This window comes from Brienomyrus brachyistius, chromosome 1, assembly GCF_023856365.1.
Source record: "Brienomyrus brachyistius isolate T26 chromosome 1, BBRACH_0.4, whole genome shotgun sequence".
In the NCBI taxonomy this organism is placed as follows: Eukaryota; Metazoa; Chordata; class Actinopteri; order Osteoglossiformes; family Mormyridae; genus Brienomyrus; species Brienomyrus brachyistius.
The window spans coordinates 52,494,155-52,509,172 of record NC_064533.1 but is presented as its reverse complement, the minus strand read 5'-3'; the positions used below and the strand labels follow the sequence as shown (position 1 = coordinate 52,509,172).

The 15,018-nt window shown below is 47.9% G+C and overlaps 1 protein-coding gene across 3 annotated transcripts in view; it reads right to left on the bottom strand.

Annotated features, from left to right (window-relative positions):
* The window catches only part of LOC125748249 (immunoglobulin superfamily member 3-like), a 76,923-nt gene that overhangs the window by 4,043 nt on the left and 57,862 nt on the right, over positions 1–15,018 (bottom strand). For all 3 annotated transcript variants that reach the window (XM_049024178.1, XM_049024185.1, XM_049024168.1), the window contains exons 7-9: positions 13,234–13,635; positions 904–1,317; positions 148–567 (exon numbers count right to left, since the gene is read on the bottom strand). In XM_049024178.1, coding sequence (XP_048880135.1) covers positions 148–567; positions 904–1,317; positions 13,234–13,635 — 1,236 coding nt within the window. The remainder of the gene's footprint in view (positions 1–147; positions 568–903; positions 1,318–13,233; positions 13,636–15,018) is intronic.

Below are 15,018 nucleotides of genomic sequence, written 5' to 3'. Positions count from 1 at the left end.
CTCCCTGGTATAACCCAATGGGGAACCAACACGGTAACCAATGGGAACTGGTTTTGATGATTGACAGTACACAGCTGTCCCGCCCACCAAGGCTTCTGAAAGGGAAACTGAAAGGTTGTTTGTGGAAGGAGCTTAGTCTGCTCTTACCTTGTTCCAGAACCGTGACCATGGTGACTCCCGAGTCGTTGGTGGTGAGGCGGTACCACACATTACGTGGATTTAAAAGCCACTCCTCCACACGGCAGTAGTAGCTTCCAGAGTCTCTGGGCCGTGCCCCCTGAATGGTCAGGCTGTAGAGGTCAGAGGTCATCCTCTGGAACTGCAGCCGGGAGTTGGGCCCAGGGTCTTCGGCGGGGCTGCAGTTTCCGTTCCCGAAGACAGCGTCGTGGCCAATAGAGAACATGCACTGCTGCTCGCCGGCGCCCTCCCCAGCACGCGCCACGTACCAGGACACAGAGAAGCGCGAGTCTCTTGTCGACTGTGACGCGACACTGCAGCCTAGCCGTATGGACTCCGTCTCCGTCACTGTGACATTAAACTCCGCCTCCTCCACCTGCAGCCGCACCTCTGTCAATGGGCAAGACAGATAAAGGGTAAGAAGCTAAACTGCATACCACAGTAACAATAATAATGATCATTTTCCGTCTACAGGGAGATCCGGGGGGGGTGGATTAATGTATTTTTAGATGATAATAATTTAAGCGTTAACAGTTTTCTTCGAGGAGGAAAATAAACAATTTTAATATGTAACACGCTCAAGTGAGTCACAGGATTCTGCCTAGAAATCTGTGAATGTAACACATCGTACGGGCCACTAGCCACGGTGAAATCCATAAATAAACTTGCGAATAAATGAAATTAAATGAGCTGGTGAACGCATGGTATCAACAGAGGGGATGCTACCTGGCCGGTGGACTGCTACGCGAGTGAAGCCCGAGGCCTCGAGGGCCAGGCGGTACCAGGTGCCTCCAGGCTCTTGTAGCCATTCCTCCACCTGGCAGAAGTAGGTGCCACTGTCACTGGTCTCGGCGTGGTGCAGTGTCAGCGCGTACAGCTGCGGGGAGAGGCGCTCCGGCTGCGCCCGCCGCTCCAGCCGCTCCTCGTCAGCATAGGCGCCGTACTCCACGGCAGCGTCACGCCGCACCTTCAGCAGCAGCTCTGCCCCTGCCTCCGGCTCGCCGCCCTTGTGGACGTACCAGAGCACTGCATGCTGGGCCTCAGGGACTGTCTGCGACGCGATGGAACAGTTGATCCGCACCCGGCTATCCTCCACAAACGACAGGCTCTGGTTGGACTGGTGGAGTCGCAGCTTGCTGACTGGGAAAGGAGCGGAGAGGAAAGGGGCTGTAAATCTCCACATCTGAGTCTGTTTATGCAAGAATCTGGCTCATTTTTACAGAAATGGGGGGAAAAATAATGAAAATCAGCGAAGAAAAGATCAAGAAGCAATACCAACAAACACAACAATAAAACTGTAGGACTACGGAAACATAAAATACAGCTGAACATTCCAAACAATGTGTACATTTGTGTGAAAACACATGCAGAGATATGCTTTTAAGGGGCAGGAAAAATGTTCAGACTTTAGGTTTCTAGTCACTATCCTCTGCAGACAAGACTGCAGACGCTTTCCTAGACCAGAGGGCAGCTTATGACACAAAAAGGAGGAGATCCAAAATCACCATTTTCCTCTGAGCTTCGATACAGACACCAGCAGAGCACTAAGGGCCACAACCCCCACCCCCAAACAGGGGGTTTCTGACCAACACCCCAGATACCCCAGTTTAACTGAAAATAAACCCTAAAAGCATGACCAGACTCTAATCACGTCCCACGACTGAAACATTTAGGCCATTTAACAGAAAACGAGGCAGATGATGTTGATGCACAGCTTGAAGACGGCGTCACACAACACAACACGCTCACATAAATTATTCAATTAAAAGCACAGACTCTGACTGAGCTTGTTAGGGTTGCTGCCTCTCTGCCTCGGGGGTTGTATGCCTGTGCACCTGCGGGGGGGGGGGGGGGGGGGGGGGGGTATGTGAGGGGGGCCGCGGAGGGACACATCACCCCACCAACGCACACGCGGAGCAATAACACCTCGTCACAATGACGGCAAGCCTCCGATCTGAACTAAGGGAGACAAATGAGACAAGAAAGCTGATTGGAGCAGGTGGCCGAGAACAGCGGGTCATTTACGCGAGAGATGGCGAGGTGTATGCAAAACAGCATGTTGGTGGTAAGTAGGAGTGTGTGTGTGTGTATGCAGGGGGGGCGGCCAGAGGGGCTTGACCAACTGCTATCATTTCCCAACATGTAACAACATGCTCAGCGTTAATCAAACACACACACACACACACACACACGTACACATAAATCCCCGTGCCACATTACATACACAGATATGTGTGTGTGTGTGTGTGTGTGTGTGTGTGTGTGTGTGTGCCCCTCTTTTGGGGCTGGACAATGGCTGCTCATCCTCTCATCCTGTCTTTAGAATTTTCCAGAGTGAAACATGCCGGTGGATTTACTAAGAGGCCAATGAAGATTGATTATCTCTGACAATCAGTCAGTTTCAATCCTTCATTTAAATCCTTTAATTTGACAACACAACAAACGGAATCTCTTCATAGGCAGAGAAGCAGACAGCAGGAGCTAATGGCCCAATGGGCAAGTTTAAGGTGATTTTCACAAGCCAGACAGCAGCTATTTACCTTGCTACCAATGCATAATAAAAACACGATGGAAAGAAACTGCTGAATTAATGAACAAAAGATCAAACCACAGAGTGTATTTCTCTTCCGTCCCACTCTCCCTAACCAGTCTCATTTTTTTTTAATGGGTGCAGATTGTTGCCGTTGCCCAGATTCGGATTTTCGATAGAGAATGAAGCACCGCTGTCCTCCTACGAAGTCACCCAGGAGGAAAGGGCGAATCCAAACAGCAGGAACGGTTCCCAACAGGAAACGACAAAGCATTTATGAGAAGAGGCTTTAAAGTGGGTTAAACTACTTGATGAATGACGGCACAGGTTAGTCCCACGCACCGCGGGTTTGAGGCCTCATCCCACCATGGAGCCACCTGGCAGCGAAATGCAGCGGAGGCTGAAACAGTTTGAAGGGACTCTGGAACCATTTTTCAGATTCAGCAGAAGTGGTAACTTCTGCAGCGTGATCCTCTGAAGAGGCCTCCAAAAATAGGCTAATGGACTGAGGTCTGGAGATCATAGCTACGGAAGATTAGCGACTATGTCCTTGCTCCTCATACCACCAGTTTTGGCCTGGGGGAAAAACACTCACCTCCAAAAAGGTAAAAGAGATGGCTGCTTTAGGATGGCAACATTTCACATTACATTAACTCTGCCTCCTACTGGACCCAATGCAGGATATGACATCAATGACCCAGCAGACTGTGAACCACAGGTGTGGAAACACACGCATGAACATTTACCAGGCAGAATCTCGGTGAAGGACACCTTCTCACTCTGACCTAAGAACTTATGCTTTCCCCGGGTGAATATCTGCAGGTTGCTGTGATATCTCCATCCAAGATGAACATCTGGAGCTACTCTTGTGAGGTCTCAATCTAGCATGAACATCTGCAGATCCTTTGTGAGGCTACCATCTGGGATGAAGGTATGAAAGTCCTGGTGATATACTAGAGATTTTTACACGTTTGGTGTCTTTGGCGGACGAGGAACACTTTCCAGTTCTCCTGGACATCTGCTGTAGCTTCACCTTCAGCTCAGGACACCGCTAACCCATATGTCTACCTTTATAAACTTTTATAAGGGGAAAGTGGACTCCATTCAAAAGTAATTGAAAAACTCCTCTGTACCCTGCTTAGATATTGCCACTGGTAGACAGGGACAATAACATCACTGTATTACTGCTGGGTACAGGTTCTCTGTAGGAGATACACCAGAAACAGGACAGCTCTAGAATTTAGTCAGTTTATGGTTTCTAGGGAGATATAATTATCACTAAGGGTGTGCGAAAAATGCATCCCACATATTCGGTCTCGGCTGGATGCTAAATTGATACCGGGATTTTAGGTAGCTTTTCCTAGTATGCTTGTCCCAGAAGATATCCAGATAGAGCAGCATAATGAACAGCAAACAAAGCCAGGAGTATGGCGTGCCTACGGGACATCCCAGCTGCTGTTCAGCTATGTCTCTCAGAGTCCTCTCCCTCTCTCGTTTTCTCTTTCTCCTGCGACTGAACGAAGGAGAAAGAGGAAAAGAAAGGAGTCCACTGGCCCTGCAGCCAGCTCACTTCAACGTCGGGGAGGAGAGCTTAATGAAGATGGACAGTAGCGTCCTGTCCAGGGGGATCGGGAGTGAGGGGGGTGGGGATCTTCCCATCACCACGGCAACATGTTACTATCAATTACAGGGGAGCCTTCCCTGCTGCCCAAGGCGAGACAGATGGTGCAGGCTCGGAGAGCTGTCACTGGCAGTGCCCGTTCACGTTAAAGGGGTCCTTACAAGGGGACTCAGGGGTCGGGCAGAGCAGGGGACACCCTTGCCTGACAGGAGTGGCGGAGGATGGCAGACTTTTTACACAGCATCCCACTGATTTGTTTTACTGCCATTCAGATTTGTGGCACTTAAGAGCTCAGAATGACAATTAACTTCCATCCTACACGGATCTCAACATTAAAAATAGCATGTGATCAGCAGGAGAAATTCAATATTACACACAAACTGAGGAGATAGCAGTCAGTGATAGCATCAGCTTCCTGTCAGAAATCAGCAGCGGTTACACGCACCATCCAACTCCCCCTTTATAAATATATTTAATATATAGAGAAAGTGTGTTTTAAGTTGCCATCTGGTGCGTTTTTGATTCCGCCTCCCTGTCAGTGTTTTACTCCTTTGATTTTAACAGCGGCCCGCTGTTCCAGATGTTGCCCCCCAGATTCCTTCGCCTGCCTTTAAGGCGCCGTGTTTTATAACTGATCCTGGGCACCGCGCCTCTTTTAATGTTCCCTTCCTTCAAAAAGAGATGGCTGCAGAACCACTGAGGCTTCCAGGACATCTCCCCCCCCCCCCCCCAAACCCCCTTTGAAGTGCGGACTTCATCATCTACTGAAGCCTCTTTCCAGCCCTCGGAACACAGGAATATGACAGGTTACCGTTAACTTCACAATCAAGCCATAATTTAATGACGGCTGACTTGGTTTAGTAGACAAAGAGTCAGGGATTTACTCAGGACCACCTTAACGATAAGTGACCCAGTGTAGACACACAAAGAACCAAGGATCTAGTCAGGGACAGCTCCCACACAGGGTACCATGCTTCCCCAATTTTGAGTTCTCACAGTTCTTTCTGTCAAATAATTAACCATAAGCGGGGTTGCCAACTCTGGTCAGCTGGCTGGCATGAGATTTTCAATTTGATTCAAGTCTGCACACACATTTACAGGTATGTAACAATTTTATTACCTTGTACATAGTCTGTAGGGTTCGCAAACTACCCCAATGCTTTGGATGTAGCTAATTTGAGATTTATAACGGAATAATATAGATTTGCCGTAAGATTTCTTGCATAAGTGCGAGAGTCTGAAAGTGCGTCACACTAGATATGTGAGAGTCAGCAACCCTGCCGTCAGCCATTATTCATAAGAAAATGTTAACATATACATTAGGCTATTAAAAAGTATGTTACGATATTGTCTCATGATGTAACCATTCCGGCATTTTCCGATAATTTAAAATGACAGGCCGATAGAATATGAATTATGCCTACGATTACACGCATGAGCTCTTGGAGGAACGCTGCACATTATGCCGACCATCATCATCGGTCCCTTCGCTCTGATAATTCTGACATTCTTGCAGAGCAGCTCAATATTTCACCACCAGAAAATAAGCTAATAAGCAGACTGATTATGGATGGGAATGAAGATGGAGTGGATTCGGAGACCGATGTACCGAGAGTTAGGACAGGCGTGCTACGTGTCCCAACATGCCAGCCATCCGGCAACCCGCACGGCAGACGCGGCAGCGGAAGAGCGCGAGACCTTTGGCCTGGACGCTTTAGGGGCCCTTATTAATCGGGGAGCCAGAGGGCCCAGTATGCTCCATCCCGTAGCCACCTCTGCGTAGGCTGACCTCGTCTCGCTGGGGGTGCCAGGACGTGCTGGGCAGGGAGATGAGCGAGCTGGACTCTCTTTGCGACTGCTGCCTCCTACGGGATTTTGCCGTAACAAACATATCTGCACTTAGGATGATGAAATATCCACCAAATGCCCGCAAGTCTGAGTCGGCCATTGTTTCCGTCTGTGTGCCTGAAAGATGCTCGCTCAAAAACAAGACGATTACACGGGAACAGGCAAGGCCTGCATGGTAATGATCTTCCATGTACCAGCACAGATCACGCAATAAGGTTTGGGTGACACCGAAACAGATTGTGCTATTTGCTGCTGGAGGGGAAACGCATTGTGGGGATGGATCCCCTGGAAAATGCTAATCTAATGATCAGACCCTCATTAATGTTCAAATGAGCTCCCTTCTAGAATAGCCTCCGACTCGCTTGTAATGAAACTATCTGTGATTACACAGGAGAGGTCCAGTTAGCGCTAGCTACCATATTGCCGTGACTTACAATGTTGTGGATTTAATTAGTATATAGTAATTATTCAGTATGTTAATTAGTTGGGGTTGCATGATGGCTTGTAGAGCACCAATGTGGTCTCACACCTCCAGGGCTGCCGGAGGTTCAAATCTGGAGCTGACTTTTAGCGTGGCAGTGACGACCAGCCCTCAAACCACTGTTTACATGGGCCTTCCAAGGTTTGTAGTGCCCCATGCTGGTCACAAACAGTTACTACACAGGGGGCAGCAGAGACCCGGTAGTGACCTTTTCAGTGGGGCACCAGAAATAACCAACCTGCCCCTGGATGGTGGACCAGTGACTCTGTCTGTTGCCTTATCCTTCCTGGGCAGGCTCGGGGATATTGCAAGCTTAAAGAGGAGACTGAAATGAAAGCCTTAATTAATCAACTAAATCGTGATAGTGTCAGTCCTAATGCTATAAATCTTCAAATGGGTCTTTAAACTCCAGCCACTAAGGGAAACAGACAGTGTGCGAATGGAATAACCCAGATATTCTCACCAGTCAAGCCTAATGCGCATCGCAGAAAAAGGCTCTTAACTGCTCTGCTGAATTAGGACTGTCCCTTCGTTAAGAAGCTCCCAGCCATATCTCCGTGGGTACAGAGGATGGCAGAGGTGTCTGCAAACTCGGCACTGCTGCAATTCCACAGAAAAACTACCCGGCATCGGAAATATTTATTCCCCGGAGGGCCGTGCCTGTGGAGGAGACGTTTCAGAAAGGCTGGCGGGTGGAGACGCAGCCACTTGATGTACAGCGCTCAGCACGTTGCGTCTGCTCGGGCGTTGTAAGGAAAACAGCGGGATGGGGCTGCTGCGCGGGAACAGGGAGCGGCGGGAAGAACAGAGCTCAGAGCAAAGGGGCGCAGTTCAAAGGCGGTGCTGTTTGAGACAGACGCGCGGGGGGGACGTATCTGGGGGACACCAGACACCCCCTGGTATGGATGCCGCATCACAGCAGCTTGCCTCTTTGCTTTGGAAGATGTTGCCCACTGCCCACACCCCGTTATTTGTGCTCAATGTCAGCCCACAGTCCTCTTGACCTCGAATTGTTTATCGCAAAGCCCCCCCGAGGGATACTGACAAACCTTTACAGTCGGTGACCTGTTCCGAATGACCTGAGACTCCCCAGCAGCTTAGACACCCGTCTTGAACGTGAAAGTTAGTCTAGCAATTAGTCTGGAAGAACAGAGGAGGAGGAGGGAGAGAGAGAGCTAAAGCTCATATAAAATGAGAAAAATCACCAGAGACAGCTGGGGGAATGTGTGTGCGTGTGTGTGAGTGTGGGGGGGGGGGGGGGGGCATGCCGTTTTGAACGTGATTCACACTAAGGTGTGGAATGTGTGTGCGTGTCTAGGAAGGCACTGCGTCTCTGACTCATTAACCTCACAGAGAAATCCACCAGAACAGAACGGAACAGAATGAGGAGGGAGGGAACTTAGGCTATAGGGCTGTCAGAGGTAGGCAAAGATGTTAGGAAGGAGTGTATCGATGAAAATCAAGATTCTTGTTAAGGGTCAGATTTAAGGGGGCGAAAGGCAATATGAAAATATGGCGTGAAATTCCTCAGGCGCGTGACAAAGAGTCACGATGCTTAGTAATACCTGATCCCAAATACAGGTGAGCTAGCTGAACATTACCACCACGCTTTAATAGACTTACGCAGGGGTGACTTTCTAAGCAATGCTGAATCTTCTCCATCTCTATCCCGCTCGCTCTCGTCATGCTACTGCTGGCAGCCACCAGAGGGCGGCGGGAATGACAGCGCCACATCAGGCCTGCTGCCGGAGGCCTGCTAAGCCAGGGGCTGGGTCCAGGACGGGATAAACATGGTAATCAGCTACATCGGAACCATATACACCCATAATGCATCACAAATCCCACTCACATGAATAAATACTGTACATGTATATTGTTTGAAGGATATCCTCATTATTTTATACTGCAGTAACAAACTTTTAGTCTGCATTTGAAATTCACTAGATCATACCAAAATCATTACGAAAGAGGGCTACATGAATGAACCATACTTCCTCCGAACCCTCAGTGCTGTGGATTTAACTCCGCGTGTGCTGTTTGAATGTTTACATCAGTTCCTTCCCACAGACCGAAAAAATGCAGTTTAGGTGATCTTAATTTGTCCTCTGTTTGCACCACGTGATGAACTGGCATCTTGTCCAGAGCTTAACCTCAGCTTCCTGGAAAAGGCCGCAGGCTGACTGTGTACCTGTGCCTATTATAGGAAATGCATGGAAAAAAAGCATTTGAATATCAAGATATGACCTAAAAAAGCTCTCAATGACTATTAACACATATCACTGTGAAAAGTAGGATTTTTTTTATTGCTATAGGTGAATAATGTTCAGGCCATCAGACACTGTTCCATTGTTGCCCAGGGAGACAGTCTCCCGTGACGACAGGCAGTTCCACGGGACTTGTAATACGGCTGCAAAGGACATTTAAGGCTTGTGGCTGACCCCCCGCAATCAATCCTTATTAAGCAGGAGCAGGGAGGCACACTGACATGTCCTGCAGCGAGGAATCCGGCGCCGCCTGTGTTATTGTGTTTGGATTAGTGTGCAGCCAATTCGGGGCCATATTTCAGTCCCTCGTTAACAACAGGCCTGCGGCAGACACACCGGACCCTTGAGAGTATGGTCCCCCACCCCCCTGGTCGCCCACCCGCTGTCTTGTACACACACAGCCATGGAGGCCCGATCTGCTCTGCACACCCACTTGCACTCACTGCTAAGGCGCCCCCTTCAGGGGAGGCAAATTAAATACAGACTCAATAAGTTTTAAAGAACTGGGAGGACATGCACTGCAGATGCGCTAATTTCAGCACTGACAGGAGACAGGGTGATCATTTAAAATGCCAGACTAACACTTAGAACCACAGATAGCAAAATATTAGGCGCATGGCAGGTGTCCATCTTCTGAATACAGGCTAGCAGCCGTGCTCTAGTGGAGTTGAAATCACTTAGGATTTAGAAGCAGAATAAACCCCTCGCCAGGGAACGGACACACAGAGAACACTGCAGGACCCAGTGAACTGGCACAGAGCTTCCCGTCACAGTGACTGATAACACTGTCACAGAGGGGCACGCTGCGACCTGTAGGAGGCAGGGATCCAGATGGGTGAGGATGCTGATCGATGGCACTGGTGAGGTGCATCCGAGTGACCCGGGAATGCTTTCATTATGTCCTGAATACGTTAGGAATCAGGCACTCACAGAGAAAGGGATGCTCACAGAATCAAATTACAAGAAAAAGAAAAAGAAAGGATGGCAGGACCTTCAGGGACAGGAAAAAGGTGAAGGTTCTAGACTTATCCCTTCGTATTTTTCTGTTATCACAAGATGCCACTCTGCACTGTAAGTGATTTTTTTTTTACTGTGAGAGCAACATTCTTACATCTGAGGGACTACGCAACATTTATTCGTGGCTTTTCACGGCGCCCAAAGTGCATTCGGGAAGTCAGCTTTAATTAACCCTAAAAACTCAATCAAATCCAGAAGGCTGGCTTCTTCATAAGACAATGATGACTAGCACGCATACACTCAAAACCGTGGGCGTCACCAGTGGGTTAAAACAGTGCGGGATCCCGAGGTTTGTATTTTGCGATGGACGGCGATTATTTGAACCACAAATAACCCCGGTTTGGTTCACCATCTGCCGCTAGGTCCCAGGAGCGATGTGCCTGGGGGGCTTTGGCTGGAACATGAACAAAAAGTGCGGCGTCTCTCCCCAAAATGCTCTCAGAACGCCAATTATGGGATACACCATGCCAAAAGTTTGCTTTCTTCCAGTTTGATTGGAATGGGAGCTGGCATATCTCCAGGAGCATACTGGTGTCGTGTTCAAAATGTCTCCCTTACATAACAGGAGTTCAGAGTAGTTTGTTTACCATATGGAGAGATAATGGTATCTCAGACCTGTTAGGGCATCCATGGTGACTGGCACAGGTGAGTAGTTCAGGTCCATTTTGTTTCAACCAACCAGATGAGTACTCTAAGACTAACTTTTTATACTCAACTGGTTGGTTGAGACAAAATCTTGATTTGAACTTTTACTCTCTGGACCTGAATTACCCAACTCTGGTAAACAGTTCATGCAGAACTTTGGGACTACAGAGTTTACTGTACGAGATCACCAATATGCCGCCGTGCAGGCAGATGGTTCATAATCACCCTTCAATCAGAAGCATGTCAGCTCAAATCCCCAGAAGTGTCCTCATGTAACGTAGTTGACTGGAGACAACTGGAGAAGCCGTTCCAGGCCAAACCAAAGGAGAGGGTCCAGTTTGGGGATGCTGTGCATCATGGGGACCCGGCTGAGGTCATTTTGCCATGGGAATTATATGTGGCAGGTCTAGTTCACTTACTTCCTTAAAATATCCAGCTGTATAAATGGTTAAAACTATTACCTCATTGTATATGACAACTAAGTGGCGATATATATTACAGTACTGGAGCAGAGCCTGTAGCAAGCACTATATAACTGTCACAGTAGCCTAATCTCAGGTGGCTGTAGGCAATTTAAGGCGATTGTCTGGTATATTTAGTCGCCTGAGTAATGAGTCAACGCTTCAAGGCTATAATATTATGAAACCCGCAGACCAGAGATTGCTTTACTCAAGACCCCTAAGACCAGCCTCGCTCTGTTGTGTTTACGACTGTAAAGGGATTAACCTCAATGTGGTCGTAGGTGTATCGCTGTTCCTGGTATCTAAACTTCTGCAAGAGAATTAAACCACAGGAAAAGGATAGGACTGTTTACAGCAGACTTAATCTGACGAATGTAAACAAGAAGGACGAGGGAAGAAAAATGTTTGAAGTATTTTTGACTCGCGACTGGAATCGCATCTGCGGCTCTGGGTTAGGAGAACCACCACACGGGGGCTTGAAGGCCTGCCGTTTACCGGCGCCTCAGTTAACTCGTGAACCGCTGCTTGATTTTATCCTCTTTATTGCTTCGAAAAAAACATATGGTCTGGTTCTTTAAGTAAAGTGTGTATTAGGTTAATGGGCGGAGCTTGGGATTGGGAGGGAGACAGAAGATCAATGAGCGAGCGAGACCCCCCCCCCACCTCCCATGCCAACTTCCAGATGTGACCATACTGTCCTGTTGCCCAAAGCCACCCCCACACACCACACTCAGCTACCAGATGCTGCTGTCCAAAATGTCCTAGATGGGCCAAAATATATTTCTGGAGATGGAAAAAGGAGATATCTCCTCGCCTCGATCAATCTAAAAGAAAAATGACAACTTCATCTAAATGTCCTATAACAAAATACACGATTATGTGGGTGTGGTATTATATTTAATCAGACACACAAACAAACATACACTGACTACTGTCATACTAACTGTGACTGAGAGCAGTTGTGTCCGAACCAGGTTCTCACTAGCTACATGATGCTCTGAATTTGCTCAAACTAAGCTCTAAGCTGCTCAATAGTTCCATCCATCCATCCATCTATCCATCCATCATCTATCCATCCATCCATCCATCCATCCATCCAGTAGGATCCAGGGCCTGGAGCCCTCCAGGCAAGAGTACATTGTGGATGGGAGGCCAGTCCATCAGAGGGCATGTATATGCACGAAGACCCAAACGAACACTGATCGTGATTCAGAGATGTCGATTAGCATTAGAGGAAACTGGAGTACCAGGACGAAACCCACATGACACAGGAAGATCATCAAAGTAATGTCTTTTAATAGCAATTCACCCTGTCATATTGTCTTTAAGCGACATTCTCTGCAGCCTTTCCAGGTCTCAGAAGGTCTGGTGTGTGTGTAAGCTGAGGGAGGGGGTGAGACCAATGAAAAGGCATTGGGGTGGGTGGCGGGGGGACAAGATCACAACAAGGGGACGGGGTGGAGAGGAGGGAGGTGAGAGGAACGGGGAGATGAGATAAGTGATGGGGAGAAAAGGAGCAGATACAAGCCGAAGCTGGCATCCCATAATGACCTCCCCTTCAAAGGGGGGATCTCGAGGATCCATCAGCCCTCCTGCTCAATACGGAGAGGATCACCTCCACAGCAATTACTGGGGGGATGATGAAGAGGCAATGGAAGGGGAGCAGAGTGTGACCCCGTACCGGTGGGGAATCAGGGCACAGCCGGCTGTCTTATGGCCTAGAAAGGCCCACCATCCATTACAGACAGAGGGAGCTACTATGTATGGTGTGGAAAACATACAATCACCAACCGTTAATATGTACCTGTGTGCCAATACGGAGAAGCTAGCTGATACGAGCATGTTCTGGCATTTACGCTGATATCTTTCAGAGGAGACCCCATTAAAGATTAGCAGCATTTGTGTAGTACAAAGACCTTCAGTATATCATCATTTGTGCATTTCCACAAGCCAAAATCGATAAACAAATACACACTACAGAGTTAAATTGAACGCTAAAAAAAAAAGCTTGTTCGTGGAATGTTTTTATGCTCACTCCTACTCAATATACCATAAATATCAAGGAACACCATAAATACCGAAGGGCACACTCATATAACATAAATATCAAAAGATGCGGTGAGTATGATTTGCAGGGGACACCTAAGGGAACGTTATCTGCTGGAGACACGTCATCATCGAGGACCCACCTGGCTTGTAGACGTTGATGCCCAGCAGGTTTGACGTGCGGTTGGCTATCTTGGTCCAGGTGTTGTCGTAGTTTTTCCTCCACAGCTCGGCGGAGCATTGGAAGGTTCCAGACTCCCGCTGGCCAGCTCCGGTCAAGCTCAGTCTGAAGTTGCTGTTGGACGGCGACCTCTCGGTGGTGGCGCGAGTGCCCAGGCCGATCTGTTCCTCGCCCCAGCGCAGTGTCCCGTCACGCGCAAAGGTCACCAGGTCACGTAACTCGCCGTTGGGGGGCTGAAAACGCCAGGTGACCGTCACGGGGACATGGGGGTTGTAGCGTGGCTTTACGATGCACTGTAGGTCGAAGGAGTCGCCGTATGTCACGCTGGGTGTCCGCGATGACGCCGACACAAAGAACGAGGATTCTGGGGACACGGAGAGAAATAAAACGATCCAATTATGTCTGAGCCAGGATCGATCGATAAAAACACCATATTAATCTCATTACCTGAAAAGGTCGAGACATTAAACTGGAGGACTGTCTACAGCGACGGCACTGAAAAGACTCATCATCGATAGGAGAGATATTCCGTTAAACCAATTAAGGTAGCCCTGCATCCAGGATTTTCACAGACAAACTGCAAACAATCCCCTATGTATGACAATAAAGAAGAAGGATGACATCAGAGAAGCACCTGAGTGACTTATAATCATCTACTGGGGGATTGTTATACGAAGATGAAAGTCGTAAACTTTTTGTTTTTAATTAGCATAGGATATTGAGCAAGACAGATTCATTTTACTCATAACCTACACAACATAATACACAAAGGTCTACATTAAAACCACAGGACAAAACATAACAAATACAAAGGTAATAATTTTACAAGGCAAATCAACTGTAATGATGTTTCTGATTCCACCTGGCGCCTACAATCAAACTAGAAATGGTATACAGTTTATGGCCTTACATCTATGCACTAAAGAAGCAAAGGAGATGAACAAAGAATCCGCACTGTGTCATTGCACAAGCAGTCTGCAGTCATCCTGCAATGAACCTGGGCTGAACTACACTGTGTCATTTCACACAGAATCCTTACTGCGGAATTTCACACTGAAACCGCTCCATCATTCGGCACAGAATCCACACCATCATTTCACACAGAATCTGCACTGTGCTATTTGACAACGAATCCTCACTGTGCCATTTCACACTGCATCATTCTGCAGTGAACCCAGAGTGTCATTTTGCAGTGAATCTGCACTGTGCCATTTCACACTGCATCATTCTGCAGTGAATCCACACGGTCATTCTGAAGTGAATATGCACTGCGCCATTTCACACATAACCTGTTCTACATTGTCTACACATTGTTCCCCAAGGACTTCATCAGTATGGGGATGAAGGACAATTGGCTACGGGTTCCACGGGCCACCCACAGTGCACGGGTTGATGGTTCCAAGTGATATGATGCGTGGGTCAGGCTGCCTGCTGGCACTTAGCCCTCCTACACTGCACTGGCTGACCCATGGATAGGCAGAGGCGGACGCCCTCATCTGCTGCACTCTGCCTACTGACAGACTGAAGTAGGGATGAAGAAAAGCAGAAATTCAACGTTGATGTTTCCGAAACACGGAAAGCTACAATAAAACCAAGTCTTCAGTCCTTTAGTTCCTAAATTTCTTAGAATTCGGCAAGACGAAGGTTTTGTGAAATGGACTTATTTAATGGACACACTTTTCTAACAGGATGAAGTAAAATGTTTTCATTTTAAACTTTCTATTTCTATTTATTATCTTGTTATACA